At 43.5% G+C, this 16,357-nt stretch overlaps 1 protein-coding gene across 1 annotated transcript in view; it reads right to left on the bottom strand.

Moving 5' to 3' along the window:
* Window positions 1-8,752: 8,752 nt before the first annotated feature.
* VSTM4 (V-set and transmembrane domain containing 4) overlaps window positions 8,753-16,357 on the bottom strand; it is a 76,384-nt gene continuing 68,779 nt past the window's right edge. Inside the window, exon 8 of the mRNA XM_081561685.1 lies at window positions 8,753-10,138. Coding sequence (XP_081417811.1) covers window positions 10,013-10,138 — 126 coding nt within the window. The 3' untranslated portion in view covers window positions 8,753-10,012. The remainder of the gene's footprint in view (window positions 10,139-16,357) is intronic.

The raw sequence follows: 16,357 nt of genomic DNA, 5'->3' as shown, positions 1-16,357 counted from the left end.
TCACAATATCCTGGAATGTCTCAATTGCCAGCATCACAACTTTGGCGCTCTGAGACCATTATTAAGTAAAACAAGGATGACTTGAACACCAGTACCACGGAACAGACACTGCAACTGTTCATCTGATAACCAAAATAACTACTAAGTGACTAACAGGCGGTATGCTATGGACAAAAGGATGATTCACACCCTGGTGGGACGGAGCAGGACAGTATGGGATTTCATCACGCTACTCCCATTCAGGACAGCATTCAATTTAAAACTTACAAAATGTTTGTTTCTGGAATTTTCCACTTAATACTTTCGGACCACTCGGACCACTCTGACCACAGGTAACTGAAACTACAGAAAGCAAAACTTCCGATAAGTGGGGTGATGACTCTGATGCATTTGACGTTTGTCTTACTTGGATGCAGTAAAAGTTCTGTTTCTCTCTGTTGCAAGATTTTTGTGAGCTGCAGAATCCCACTGAATTACTCAGAGGAGAATTGAGCAAGGCTGGATGTGACAAACGGCAGGGCATGTGGTGACGTGGCGTCACTGGGGTAGGGTATCAGAGGCAACTTAACAGGGACAAGGAACAGGAGAAGGATGATTGGGCAGCAGGTATGGGGAGGCAACAGGAGACACCCCTGCTTCTGTTAAGTAGCAGGAAAGGGCTAGAGTGGCTGGAAATTAGACCAACCCCTGGGGGCTTTCCTCAAAGAGAATGCTAAAAAAAATATATGTGTTGAGTTTGGGGGGAGAAATACAATACACCAGAAACACCCTTTGGAAAGTGGAAGCAACTTACAAACATAAGCTCCTCTCACTACCTTGCTCCAGAGTTGGGATTTCATCTGAGGAAGTACAATATTGTTGAAGCCTCTATATACATTAGCCCAACATGGAGGCCAAGAGTCTCCCTAGGAAGTCGAGGACGTTTCCCCCAGGCCAAGGCCTCAGCTGTGGTCTTCCGATGGAGGGGGCTTCAGATGCTGCTGTGGGTTCTGAGACGGGTTGGTCCTGGTCCCAGAATTTCTCTGGGAAAATATACCAGCTCTTTCTTGTCCTACAGAAGAGGCACCGCTGCAGGTCCCCGAGGTGGTAGCTATCCCATATTCCCGTCAACCCTCCTTCCTCCCCACGCTGGGCCAGACCGCAGCCAGACTGTGCTGCTGGCCCTTGTGGTCTTGTCACCACTCCTCCCCCCAGCCCCAGACAAGTGTGTTATTTCAGGCCGTTCCTTGATGGAAACTAGCAGAGGGGGCTGCCAACGGGGATAAATATAGCAGTGCCTTTTTGCTGAGTTGTGGAAGCTCTGGATGATGTGGTTTGAGGCACAGGATTTGGATGCCTCCGGGGAGGAACAAAATCTATAGGAAAAAAAAAATCCCTTCCACGTGGGTTGTGTTTTATGTTTGTGTGTTTGTTTGTTTTTGTTTTCAAAACCCCTCCCCAGTCCTTCACTGTTTGTTTCCTTTCTAAGGTATGAGAAGCAGGTGGGTACCAGGCTCTGTGACAGGCTGCAGAGACAGTGTGGTGACAAAACAGACAGGGATCTGCCCTTAGTGCCATTATTTAATTCCTTTGCTTAGAAGGGAATGCAGTCTGAAGAGGCACAACCAGGAGATGGAGATTGATTGCAGGGCTCAGGGAAGGTTCTGGAAAGCTTTCTCTGCACCAGGTCTAGTGTCGGATAAATATTAGCAGATGTTTTTATTCCCAGCTAAGCTTAGAACAAGCTGATGGGAGAACGAGTCCTGGGGGCTGGACCTCCCAGCTTGAGCACTCCTAATCCTGAGCCTCTGGGGCGGCTCCTCCCTGGGGTCAGTCCTTTCTTGATACCCTCCACACCGGCCTGTGCCTCCCCTGCTGTCTGTCCATCCAAGGCCCACATTGAGGGTTGGTGGTGGCAAGGCCAGCTCTGCTGTTTTTCCCAGAGAACTGATTCCACACAGAGAAGCCACACAGATGACTCTAAATCCTGTTACCTCTGGACATTTTCTGCATGAGGACTCTGAGGGTCAGAGCTCAAATGGTTTCTCAAAGACACACAGCAATTAAAAAGCAGGCTCGGGCTTTGGACCCGATCTTCTGACTCTAAATCCTATACTGACACTACTGAGTGAGAAAAGCCAGGGCACCAGCAAAAGAAAGCAAACCGTGTGAGGAGAGAGAATGCCAGACACGGAACTCATCGGAGGGTCTGACCCTGACTCTGGCGCCCAAGCCAGAGAGATGGCTTGGATGTCCTTGCTCGGTTCATACAGCCTCCTTGTGGCACACCATGCACGTGATCTCTTGTAAATGGAATGAAGGGGCAGGGAGAGAGAGAAACAGAGAAGATAAAAAGAAGAGGAAGAGAGACTTTGGGGCCAAGTTTGGATGGGAATGGCATGTGTGAGCATGTGGAGGAGAGGCAGAGGAGGCAGAGTGAAGGAGAGGGGCAGGGAGGTCCCTGTGAAGAAGGGTAAGCGAAGGCAGTAGTTCCGCAAGTTCTCAGAGATGGCCACCAGGTGGCGCTGGTACAGGGCTACCAGGCTTGGCCTCACAGGTGGGAGAAGCTTGGGTGTGGCCAGGGAACGGGAGAGGACACAGTCACCATCCCCCACCCCCATCCCCCACATCTGTTAACTCAGAAAGTCCCGAACCCTGGATGAATCCCTCATGACATCCCCTCTTGCCAGTCATACGCTGTCTGTGCTGAAGCCACCCATAAACAGAAGGAGCTGGTAAACTAGCAAAGGCCTCTTCATTCACATATCCATAAACCATGTGGACAAGTAATGTGCATAAATTCCCAAACTGTCAAAATCAAGAGAACAAGTCAGAGACAAAAGTGACCAGGCTCCAAGCCCCCTTCATCGGAGATGAAAGTGGGGAAGAATTTCAGAATTACAGACTTGAGGTGCAGAACTTCTTACAGAGTATCTTTTTTGCTCTCTCTCTACCATGCCTTGGGGGCTGCCCTGATGGCTCAAGTGGTAAAGAATCTGCCTGCAATGCAGGAAACGTGGGTTTGATTTCTGGGTTGGAAAGATTCCCTGGAGGGAATGACAAGCCACTCAGACACTCAGTATTCTTGCCTAGGAAATTCCACGGACAAAGGAGCCTGGCAGACTACAGTCCATGGGGTTGCAAAGAGTCAGACATGACTTAGCATGTATGCATGCTATCCCTTGGGCATTCGTTTTATCATCCCAGTTTCTGATGATAAAATAAATTATCTCAGCTGCTGGACAGCATGGTGGGATGGGGCATCCATGATTGTGGTCAGGATGAGACAGTAGCTTCTGAGAGGAATGAGGCATGCTCAAGGGGAGAGCTGGTGGGTAGACATGGAGTCAGGAGAGGGGTCCAGTTGGAGATGTGGATGCCGAGTCCTCAGGCTGCAGCTTGAGAGTAGTCAGAGACACGGGTGTGCATGTACAGAGAGAAGAGGGCAACTTGGAGAAAGCCACCCCTGAAGTGGAGTGGAGGAGAGGTGATTACTGGGTGGTCTAGGGTGTGCAACAGGATACGTCAGGGAAAGGAGACACCTGTGTCACACGGTGCGGAGAATGATAGAACCCACGCTTGGCCATGATCCCCAAAGGCCTGGAGCAGAGCTGAGGTCAGGGATGGGGCTGAAGGCAGCAGGCAGAGGCTGAGAGACCAGTGGGGCAGTGCAGGAAGCAGAGACTCCTGACTGGGAGGGGTGTGGGGAAGCAGCGGGAGAGATGGCTTGGGGGGTGGTCCACCCAGCTTGAGATATGTGTGTCACTCCGGAAACTGGGGGAACAGCTGAAGGTGCAAAACAAGAAAGGGATACCTAGTGAAGGAGACTCCCCCGAGAATCAGAAACTGAATCCAGAAGAGGTAGGAGGATGAGAAGCGGAGCAGAGTGAGACATCTTAAATGACTCCAAGTGGGCCACTCTCTGGGCCAGGTGCAGCCATGAGGCTCCTAGAGCCTGGGATCCCTGAGAACCAGGAATTCACAGGAGGGACTGAGGAAGGACAGGGACAGGGGAGATCCTCCAAGGTGAGGCTGGGCAGCCCTTATCCTCAGCAAGGCCAAGACCAGCCCCTCAGGCCAGAGGGGGAACAGGTGGGCTTCTTGGAGCCAGAGCCCATGGGTGTGGGGCTTTGGGTTGGGCTGCATGGAGGTCACCAAGTTGGGAGTCAAGAGCTCTTTTCCAACTGGTTCTGCCACCAACTAGCAGGCCCCTTCCTGTCTCCTTAGTTTCCCCAGCTGCAAAGTGACCAACTTCATCAGGATGCTCTGGGAGACCTGGCAGCTAGGATCCTGGCACAGGGTCTCTAAAAGAGGATCCTGGACCCCTTTAGTAAAACCAAAGAGAGCATCGATCTCTCAGACACACAGTGCGAACTTCTGCATAAACTTCCAAGGTTCTAATCGTACCCGTAAACAAGGAACAATCACACACAACACCCCACCAGCTAAAAAGCCTTAATAAAGGGAAATAGGATACCAGCTCTTTCAACAGCAGCCATGGCCCCCACACAGACCAGCTCCTAATGTGTTTTTCTCCTGCTTGCTGATGGAGGACATTTGTAATAAAGTTTAATGTGGAAGTACAAGGTGCATTTAACCAAAGCTGCCAATATCTCTAATTCCATTTAAACTATAGGGTGTAGTACATTAACATTTAACAATCAGATACTCAGTCGGTGTGAAGCTAGTTGAGCTGTGTTTATTAGAAAGCAGGTACCAAGTCATCTTTTATCAATGACCACAGAAGGAGCAGAAACCTGCCGTGGCTGCCCTCCAACCCCACCCTGTGCATTAATTAAGAGTCTGCTTCAAATCTTCCACCCCGTTGAATGAAACTGATGGCTTTGGAGAAAATCGGCTGAGCAGGGCAGACACACTCAGTGCCAAAGTCTGTTAGGCTTGTGCATTCGGGGACTTGTCTATCCCAACAAAATAAATCTTTTAATAAAAAAAAAGTAAAGTGTGTAGTGTTAGTCACTCAGTCGTGTCTGACTCTTTTCGACCCCATGGACAGGGGCCTGCCAGCCTCCTCTATCCATGGGATTTCCCAGGCAAGAATACTGGAATCGGTTGCCATTTCCTTCTCCAAGAGATCTTCCCAACCCAGGGATTGAACCCATGTCTCCCACATTGCCGGAGAAGGCAATGGCACCCCACTCCAATACTCTTGCCTGGAAAATCCCATGGACGGAGGATCCTGGTAGGCTGCAGTCCATGGGGTTGCACAGAGTTGGACACGACTGAAGCGACTTAGCAGCAGCAGCTCCCACGTTGCAGGCTGATTCTTTACTGCCTGAGCCACCAGGGAAGCCCCAAAACGAAAATGTGAAATGAGCAATTAATTCAGAATGAGCAGAGGTTTAACCTCTGTTCTACTAGACCACCACAGAGTACATAGTGCTGAGCCCATTCTCCTTCCAGAAACTCCCAGACTCAGCTTTCTCCGGCTCCCCTCTAACTCCTCTGAAAGTTTGCTCTACTCTGGTACCCTTCAGGCACCTCACCTGCTTTCTGGACCAGACCTGCGGGCAGAGGAGCACCTATGGCTCAGGCCTGGCTGCACTGCCTCTCTTGGGGGAGTTGGCTCACTGTTAGGGCTTCAGCTGTGACTTATATTCTGAGGCCACTCCCATCATCTCCCCAGGGGTTCCAGATCTGCATTTCCCAACAGTCCCAGGAACCTGCAGCATGGGCATCCCCTAGGAGCTTGTTAGGCACACAGACACCCAGGCCCCTCCCAGGCTTCCTGAACACAAGCCACTGTTTACCATGATCCAGATGATGCGTGAATATGTTAAAGTTTAGGGAACACCAGTCTATACAATCCATCTGGACACTCCCCGGAGCTTAACATATCCAGGCTGAAGGCAGATCCTTTCTCCAAAAAGTGAAATTCTTCTTTGTTTTCCAACCCAGTGAATAGCTTCTGTCTGATGTGTGGGGCAGACTGTGGGGGGTTATGCTGGGTGAGGGGGAATGTCAACATCCTCACCACGTGGCTGCCTTATCTTCTAACAGGCTCCCTCCTGACCAGGGATACTTGGTCAGGGTGTGCTGGGTCAGGGATACTGGAAAGACAGCATATTCTATGTGGAAGCCAGCCTAAACTTCAGAGCCAGCCAGCACAAAAAGGCTCCCTCCAACATCCATGTGACAGGGTGCTCACATCTGCTCACTCTACCAGAGAGGCTTCCGCCAGAGTGGCTCAGTACCGTGAGAGTCCCTACTCTAAACCCAAGAGTCCCTCCCTTAGAATGTCAGCCCGAAGCCCGCCGGTCCCTCTCCATGGAGAAGGGAATCTTCAGAGCCCTGTGAGTGGCCCCCTGAGTGAGAAGCAGATTGTGACACAAGTTAGTGGTTACAAATTCAGTTGCCGGATATGATGGAAGAGGGATCCTTGGGTGGTGCCCTCAGCGAAATTCTTTTGCTTCCTGGTTTGGGAAGCAGCTTTGATGCAAACTGTATTAGTTAGAATTCTCTCGACTACAACCTGACCAGCTTGAGCAAAACCAGGAGTTAGATAGTAGGAGAAGGGGCAAGTTTATTGAATCAAAAGAAGATCTAAAGGAAAAAGAAGAGTCTGGGGGATCTTAGTGGCTGCAGGCTAGGATTCTGTCTGTGCTCCCAGGACCCTGTCTTCCCTACTGCTTTCTCAGCATCTTTCTGTTTTCCAAGCCTTCACCCCTTGGCAGATGTTACTGTAGGTGGTTCTGACAGGTGGCCTCCCAGCTTAGCTACTTTCTAAGATGCTTTCTTTCTCCTAAGAATTCTGATCAGCCCAGACCAGGCCTCATGCATACTTTGGCCCATTTTTTGTGGCCTGGAGCATGAGTCCCATTCTTGGCCCAGCCTAGGTTGTAGTCATGCATGTCAGAAACTGAGGGATGAACTAAGCCATGAGCAGTCCCTAAAAGCATCAACTGGTTTAGTTTTTATCCTGAGTGAGTCTTTGGGCTCATCCATGTGTGGGTTGATGACTATGTACTAAAAAATATATACTGCCCAGTGTCATTTTCACACCAATGAATATGAGAGGGAGGATTGGCTTAGCTTTTTCTTCTCTGCTCTGTGAGTTAACAGAGATACGATGATCTAATGAAAATGTGATCTAAAAGAAATCCCAGCCCTGTCTTCCCATCACAACTGCTTTAGTTCAGGGTCCAGGGCTGTAATTTGGCAAGGCAGTCTCATTTGGGGATACCCCTTCCCCATCCTTGCTTCCTATGATGATTGACCAAAACCAAATCCTCACCAAATCTGAGAGTCCGTTCACTCTGCCTGCAAGAGCCACTGCATTCAATTCTGAGCAATGAGTTCTTTGTCCTTCATTTAAATGTATAAACCGTTGTCCATGTTGAAAACTGCTTATCTATAGTTGTTCCCACAGATGCTTTACAGCAAAAACAAATCGAAGAACTTTTCCTAATTTCCATTTGAATGATATATATTCCTTATCTTTAGAAATGACAATATAGGCGTAGTGGTGTATTTGATAGAAAACAAATAAGGAGACTTAAGTTTAAGTTTATTCTGAAAATAACATCAAAATTTATCATCCCAAAGAAGCACTAGGTACAAATCATCCATTGCTCCCAGCTCTGAGCAGAGTTTGGACAGCTTGCTTCTAGATAATAGTGGGACAAGCTGTTCTCAGATGTTGCCAGGAGTTTCCATGAGTCCCTTAGGAAGCATGTTCAGTAGGAGGTGTTGGTCTTGAAGCCTCTTCTTAAACCCTATGTCAGTGGATCCCCTACTCACACACCTCAGCATGGATTTATGCAAATATGACCAGAGTTTTGGAGCAAGAGTCTGAATTGAATCTGTAACAATGACTTGTTGGATTTTAACCTACAGAGGCTCTTCAAAGCCCGTGCTCTTCTTAGTGGAATGTATTCATTTCCATATGTGATGACTCAGAGCTCCCACTGAATTTAACATGGTGGGTCTGCAGGTGATTGAAGTTCGATTCAGTTCTACAGAGGCCCAGAGGCCTCCTACTCCATTGCCCTCTCTTCATCACCTCTTCAGATGCCCCACTCTCCACTCCCACCTGGTACTCCCAGGGCCCCAAGTATCTATATATTAATAGCTCCTTGTGCAAATCAGGAAATCACTTTCCTTCCCCACAACACCATGTAACTATGTTCTACCAAAGAGTATCATGATAAAACATGATAGGATGCCTAGGATTATAATGATATGAAAGATGTACTAACCGTATATTCTCCTATTCTAAAAGATGTCCTCCTGTCTGGAAAGTTCTAGTGAGTTCTTCAAAAATTGCATAGTTTACTCACTGCCTTGGAAACTTGGCATGAAGGAGAGTGTGAGATGCAGTCACAGGCAGCAGAGAATGACTTCCTTTTTGTAAAGTCAGGATATTTTCGCTTCTGGAAAATCATTACCTGCTCCTGACTTGGACCCTTTCCAGTAAACCACGAGAGGCACTCGTAAGCTATCATGGGTCTTTGGGAAAGTTACCATAGAGCTAAGTTCATGGACAAATATTTACTTTTTAAAGTTAACACATTGAGAGCTTTAAATAGTAAAGGCATTTCATTTTAAAAATATGGACTGGTTTTAGCATGCATGTTAACATAGTGTACTTGTGTAGCAATTTCTAGCGTCCAGAATCTTCCAAGTCATTATCCCATTTAAGAATTCTATGAGAGTTAACTCACCTTTGTATAAATAGAGAGTCTGAGACCAGTAGGGGATAAGAACCTCAACCAAGTTCACATGGCTATACAGAGAGGCACAACTCACATTCAGATTGTGTTTAAAATATATAATTTAACATATATACATGGTCCATTACAAAGCCAAACAATTTCTGTAGTGTGCAGTAAAAACCCACCCATAGCACACTCACACATCAAGTGTCCTTAACAATACAGCTGATAGCTTGGCCTGTTCCAGAACGGTGAGGTCATGGCTGTCATACAGGTCCACAGAGCAACTTTCTTATAGATCTATTTGCCAGGCATCCCTGCCTCCCTCCCACTCAAGTCCATTTGAATTAACATGCAAACTTGAGTCAGCAAGGCACTTTGTAACGGGCCAGGGCAGGGGGAGGGTGTGGGGGGGTATCCAGGACACGTTTTTCCAGCTTGACTTATAGTTCCTACTCTCCTACCATTGGGGAAGCAGTCAAAAAACTTTGCTCTTACACGAATGGATGTTCAATTAGAGTTAGTAAACTTGGCACACTTCCAAGAGGCCCCCTTCCTCTATTCTGTCAATCAAAAGCACATCACCCTGCTCCTTTCAGAAAAGGCTAAGTGAGAACTTCTTGGAGAACAGTATCTATACAGGGATAAGCTCCCCTGCCAAAGGGGTGGAAGCACTTCAGAATGAACAATGTTCTACTTGTCCTGTGGCTGTGGACAATAATGGGTGGGGAAATGGGCACTGGGGTATCCAGACAGTTCATTGTCAGCTTAGACCTCAGACTGCCCCACAATCTGTCTCTCTGCCCTTGAGTCACCAGGGTCAGTGCATCTATTTAAAACAAGAGATGTTATCTTGAATGACTGCTTACAATAAGCACTTTATGCTGCTCTGGGTGCCCTGGCAATGTTATCTGATCCTTTGAAAACCAATTAGTACATCTCTACCATCTCATACTTGGGCCCATAATGGTATTTCCTCTAGCTATATACTATGAGCTTGATATCACAGATACAGGAAGGGTAGAAGATTAAAATTCAGATAAAAAAAAAAAACAGATAAAAAGAAAAAAAAACATGAAGGGGTTTGGCTCAGCAGAAAATCCTCTTGAATGGTCTCAGAATCAGAGTCCTCACCCTTCAGGGCTCAGACCCAGAAAATCTTGTCCTGGGAGATTTATCCAAAGGGCTGCGGCCCCTGCTCTTCGCAGAAAGGAGCTTCATACCTCTCTGAAGGCACCTGAAATGCCGTTGGAAAGGGGCTCCCACCACACAGAAGGCACAAGTGAAAATACAAAAATAAGGACTTTGTATCCAAAGTTTCATAAATAACTGGAGTGGCAGATATTAAATAGGACGCAGGGTTACAGCTTGTTCTCCTCGAAGAGGATCTGCGCATAGACCGTGCTGGTGGGGATGCCCTTGGCTGCCCGGTGGGGCTTGATCAGCTCCAGCTCAGCGTAGGTCAAGTTCTCCTCGGCAATCTTTGGCTATAAGACAAAACACAACACAGTTGGAGCCGACCACAAGGAGTTCAGCATCACACATCCACTCATCTGGCATGTATTTTCATAGCAGTTTGGGAATTCAAAGGGAAATAAATGGACAAAAAATTTTAAGGCATATGTAAAACTTAAATAACCTAAAGCTACATCTTGTCATCTTATATAGAACACTATGTCCTGCAGTGAAACACCATATGATTTAAGTTGTCATAGAACACTTACAAAAAATGATTAAACATGAGGCCACAAAGTAAACTTTAATTCCAAAGTAAAAATAATGTAACTAACAGTCTCTGCTGGAAAGAATAAAACAGAGACAGAAACAAAAAGTCCTAGAAATTAACAACAAAACTAGAATGCTATCACCTAGAAATTTTAAGTGACTTAATCTACATAAAACTAAAATTTCAACATATGATGAAAATAATGGCAAAGAAAATATTACATGCCAGAACCTAAGAATGTAGTACTCGGAGAAAAGTTGTAACGTTAAATATTTATATTAAACAATATGGATGAAATGGATCAAACATACAATTTAAGAAGTTAGAAAAAAAACCAAAATAAACAAAAGCAGAAGGAAGAACCAAAAAAAAAAATTAACACCAGACATATAAGTCAGAAGATAGAAAAATCACAGAATAAATAAAAATATCCAAAAGTTTATGTTTAAAAAACACCAATGAAACAAACAAAAACTTAATCAAGATAGGAAGGGAAAAAGCATAAATGAATGGAATGGGAAATGCAAAAACCTTGAAATACAAGATAAAGTGAGTAATATTCTAGAAAAATATAAATTATAAACACTAGCATGTGAATGTACTAATTCCATCAAAGAAAACGAAGAAAGAAAAGAAAGGAACAGAGGAAGAAAGGAAAAAGGGAGAAAATACTGTCAAAAGCACCTGGCACAGGCAGTTTGATAAGAGAATTTCCAAAAGAAATTCCTTTGAGGAACAGATAATCCCAATATAATTAAACCGATTCAGAGCGTTACAAAACAGGAAAACCTTCACATACTTTAGAACAATTTCATTTATTAGTGTATAAGTTAGCATAAATCAGATTTACTCAGCACAAAAAAGCACACTAAAAGATAATCATGCTCAAATTGATCTTATTCTAGGAATAGAATAAATGGAATAAATAAATGAATGGAATAAATGGTTCAGTATTAGAAAAATCTATTAATATAATTCATAACAGTAATATAGAGAAAAACCATATGGTTATCACTATAGATACTGAACTGAAAGTGAAGATATGGTTATCACTATAGATACTGAACTGAAAGTGAAGTTGCTCACTCGTGTCTGACTCTTTGTGACCCCATGGACTGCAGCCTACCAGGCTTCTCTGTCCATGGGATTTTCCAGGCAAGAATACTGGAGTGGGTTGCAATTTCCTTCTCCAGGAGATCTTCCCGACCCAGGGATTGAACCCGGGTCTGCCACATCATAGGCAGACGCTTTACCGTCTGAGCCACCAGGGAAGTCCTCCTATAGATACTGGAAAGGCATTTAAAATTTTAAAATTTTTGTTAAAAATAATTCTTGATAATACAATACAGTCACAGATTTTTTTTCTTACCATAATTAAGGAAAATTATTAAAATAAAGAATAATTTGTGCTCCAACTCCAGTGACATTAAAAATATAAAGCTACTATAATTAAAACTGTAATACCAACAAATGAATAGACATCAATGGGATTGATGAAAACATGTATAAATTAACCCAAATATTATTTTTCAATAAATGGTGTTGGAATACTTGGGTAGCCAATTGAAAAAAGTCATATTGTTTACATCATTCTTTACATTAGATAAATTCCAGATAAATTAAAAATTTTAAATTTTAACATGGAAAATAAACTCATAAAAGTGCTAGAAGACTGTGTGGGGAAATTTTTAAAAAATAATCTCAGCAATTATTTTAAAAATTATTTAAATTATTTAAAAATTATTTTTAAAAATCTCTCCAATTTAAAATATGTCCAGGAAGGGGAACACATGTAAACCCATGGCTGATTCATGTCAATGTATGGCAAAAACTATTACAATATTGTAAAGTAATTAGCCCCCAACTAAAATAAATAAATTTATTAAAAAAAAAAAAATGTGTTTTAAAGTCTTACACAAAACCCAGGAGCAATAGAAAAATGACATGTAGATTTTCATGCAATATATTGCAGAATATTCTCTAAATAAAGTCAAAGGACAATTGAAAAAAATGAGCAAAATATTCACAACTCAGATCAAAGGGTCTTACAATTGAATAATGATAATGGCCAACAGTCCATTAGAAAATTAAGGAAAGAACAAGAGACAGGATCAGAGACTTCACAGGAAGGGAAATACAAAAGTTCTCACACGTATTAAATGAGACTCCACCTCTCTCAAAATAAGACAAGTATGATGTAAAATCACTTAGACATTAGTTCTTGTCTTTCAGCTGACTAAAAGTTTTCAAAAAGGAACAGCAAGAAATAAGTCCTCTTGTATAATGTTGGTGGAAATGTTATTGGTACAAGCAAAAAATTGGAAACACTTCAGTGGACATCAATAGGAGTCCGATGCATTCTTAATGAAGTATTCGGCACAAACTTTAAAAAGAATGATGAAGCCATGTGAGTACTGTATGTTTTACTATCATTTGTGTAAATATGTGTGTATGGGAGTAAATACACATGTATATATTTTATGTGCTCAGAAAACCCTTAGAACTCACCTGGAAATCAAGAACTTGGTCTTCAAAGTTCCCTCTGGGGAAGTAAACTATGTGGTTTGAGAGAGACTCACCCTTTATGATATATATTGGTTGAATCTTGTAGATGGTACATTATTTAAACAGCAGATTAATTAATTTTAATTCACAATTAAAAAGTAAAAGTTAGTTACTGAGTTATAGTTGTAAAAGACACCTCACTTTTATTTAAGCAGCTCTGCTTTTATTTTTTAGTTTTAGTTGTGTTGTCATAGTTTTATTTTTATTTTTTGTGCTATACCTTGATTAACTCACCAAAATTCAGGACAAATAAATCATACACATTCACATTAAGTTTCTTTAAATGTGTGCCAAAAGCAAAAACCCTCTTTTTTCTTTTGAGATGAAGCATCATACTAAGGTACAGGGAAGAGGATGTAAAGAACTACTTACAGCCAGTACCTACTAGTGAGGGACACCACCAAGCAACCTTCATAATTATCTGGCTCTTTTTAAATTTCAGTGTTAAGGACAGTTACATGGATCAGAGCCTCCTGCTTGTCTTTTTACCAAAAATCTTTACAGTTCTTCTTCGTCATCCACATCTCACCAGCCAACAAAAATACCATGTACCTCTTGCCTTTCAGTTTAATTACATTTCACATTATAATGATTCCATTTAGAAATGTCATGTGTCCTCAAATAAGCACACAAAACCCAACTCATGCAAATTTTAGAACCAAGATTTATGAAATCATATTGTCCAGGTGTTTTATTACATTACTCTGAAACTGCATTGTTTTCTAGCATAGATTATCTGTTTATTCTTAAGTTATTCCATTATGTTTGGATATGAAAAATAACACTAGCTTTCTCAATACAGGTCACCAGGCTGGCTTGGCTGATGTGTTGTTTTCATACATTTTTATGATGTTCCTATAGTAAGCATAATTTAATAAAGCCAAAGCACACTAAATAAATAATTGCATCTAGAAAAGCAATAAAAACAAATAAAATTAGTACTTTCATAAGTGGAAAGGTACTTCAATTACTGCTACAAGCAACAACCCACCATAAAATGTGTAGAATCATTTCCCTTATGCATATTTCTGGAATATAATAATTTGATTGAAGATATGAGGCAGCACACAAGAGGCTCTGAATTGTGAAGTGTATACAGTTTCCAACAGGAGATGCATAATATTAGTCCTTGGTACCTTTAAAGAACCTATTGTTTTTCTGGCATGCATCCTTGGCTATCCCCATCAACCATGTGCTTAATTACATTTCCCAGCTTGTTTAACTAGAAATAAATTTCTTACTGCCACTAAAAAGGGGAAAATGTAGACTTCTCACCAGTTTTCACTCAGCTACCTTTCTCTGCACTGATGCTTTAGGGGAAGGCTTAGGTGCATTAAGAAGCAGCTTAGAGAATAATATTGGCATATCAGTGAGAGTAGGTAAGACTCAGCTTCCCTGTTGGCTCAGTGGTAAGGAATCTGCCTGCCAATGCAGATTGATCCCTGGGTTGGAAAGATCCCCTGGAGAAGGAAATGGCAACCCACTCCAGTATTCTTGCCTAGAGAATCCCAAGGACAGAGAAGCCTGGTGGGCTACCGTCCATGGGGTCACAGAGAGTCAGACTTGACTCGGTGACTAAAACAACAAACTACAACAACAACAGGGAAGACTACAGAACTGGGAGTAAAACTGGGAGCCAGGAGCAGAATGTCAAGGTTAAAGGGGGCAACTGCAATGGTGCAGAGCCAGGGTGAGGGACCTGCTATAGGGCCCCACCTGTATTTCAGGTGATGTCTCGCCAACACGGACGTGTTTAGTTTTAAGATAAAGAATTACTCCTAATGTGTATGGCAATTCAAGAACTGGAATGCAGTGAGTGGGTCTCTGAAAGTGAATCAAGACACACTTCAGTTAGTTCTCTGACAGCTTCTGGCCCTCAAATGGCCCTCTTCAAGCCCCTGTCCTATTCCTGGCAGTACAGGAGGTACACGGGACATCAGCACTCAAGAAAACAAACTTAAATACTCTTGAACGGGCTGTTCACAAACACTCCGACAGCAGCTCTCGCCTGCACTTGAAAACACAAAGGGAAGCGCTGAAGGCAGGACTTCCAGGCCTCAGACATGAGCTTGACACCTAGGTCTGCTGTTGCCGTGTTTCTCAGAAACAGGAGGGGGCTGGGGACCAACAGCTGGAAGTCCTGTGTCTTTTAGAAGAAGCCCCAGAACTTTCTAAACATGTGAGAAGCAACAGTCCTCTTTCCCAGGACTGTTTGGTTTTACTTTCTTTTCCCTTTCACCAGGCCTGAAAAGACTCTTAGCCCATTTCTCTTTCTATTCCTCCAGTAGAGGCCTGCTATTTGTGTCAACTGCTTATTGTCTTATAGGTTCTAAACCCCTTCGTTTTATGTGTCTTTAATCTCACTTTTCATCCATTTCTTCCCAGTCATGAAGAATCCACTCCCCTGGTCTGGAGTGGAATTCTATGAGCAAGAGGGCATGGAGGCTCAGATATAGACACGTGTCCATGCATCCAAGGAAGGCAAGAATAAAAGGAAATTTTCTCAGTTCAGTGAAAGTGTTCATGGGGAGGAGGTGAGGAGAGTGGTCCCAACACCGTCACCCAGTAGCTGCCTCAGAGCATGGGAGCAGGGGCAAACTGCTCACTGGCCAAAGAACGAAGAGATTTTATAATAAATTTTTATCAATTTATTTATTTGCATAAATATTTAAATCTTTCTAACCATGGCCCTGAGCTATGTTCTCCAATGAGGGTGACACCTGCTACCCCTCCACCCCACAGGTTCACCCAGGCGTGGTGCAACCCCTGAACTAGGATTAAAGATCTATTCTCACCTCCTACTATGTCTTCCAGGGACACCAAGAATTTTGTTTCACTTCTTAATTTAATTTTCTTAAAAGACATGTAGTAAAAGTGACTCTAATGGATCATTGTATGCATCCAAACACGAGAACAGGTTTCTGGGCGCATTGCCCCCACAGGACTCAGGACAGTCCCATCACATGCCCTCATGATATCCTCTGCAGTCACGTCCTCCCTCTAACAAGACCCTCAGGTAACCCTGACCTGTGTTCTGTCACTGAGGCTTTATCTCTTAGAGAATGTCATGTGAAAGGCATCATACGGTATGTAACCTTGTGGGGTCAGCATTTTTCCCTCATGTGTCATCCAGGTTGCTGCATGTATCAACAGTTTGCTCCTTTGGATTACTAAGTATTCCATGGTGTGTCACATGCCACATTTTCCTTATCCATTCACCTGCTGAAGGACATTTGGGTCATTCTAAGTTAGTGACTATGAACAGAATTGCTATAAATATTCATTGCAGGTTTGTGTGGGAGATTTTCATTACTCTAGAGTAAACACCCAGGGATGGGGTTGCTGGGTTGTATGGAAAGTATGTTTAACTTCAAAAGAAACTGCCAAACTATCCATCCAGAGTGTCCACACCATT

The sequence above is a fragment of the Giraffa tippelskirchi genome, chromosome 2 (genome assembly GCF_054371585.1).
Source record: "Giraffa tippelskirchi isolate mGirTip1 chromosome 2, T2T-mGirTip1v1.2.pri, whole genome shotgun sequence".
Lineage (NCBI taxonomy): Eukaryota > Metazoa > Chordata > Mammalia > Artiodactyla > Giraffidae > Giraffa > Giraffa tippelskirchi.
Note: the sequence above shows the minus strand (reverse complement) of the source record. Positions and strands in the feature narration are given on the sequence as shown.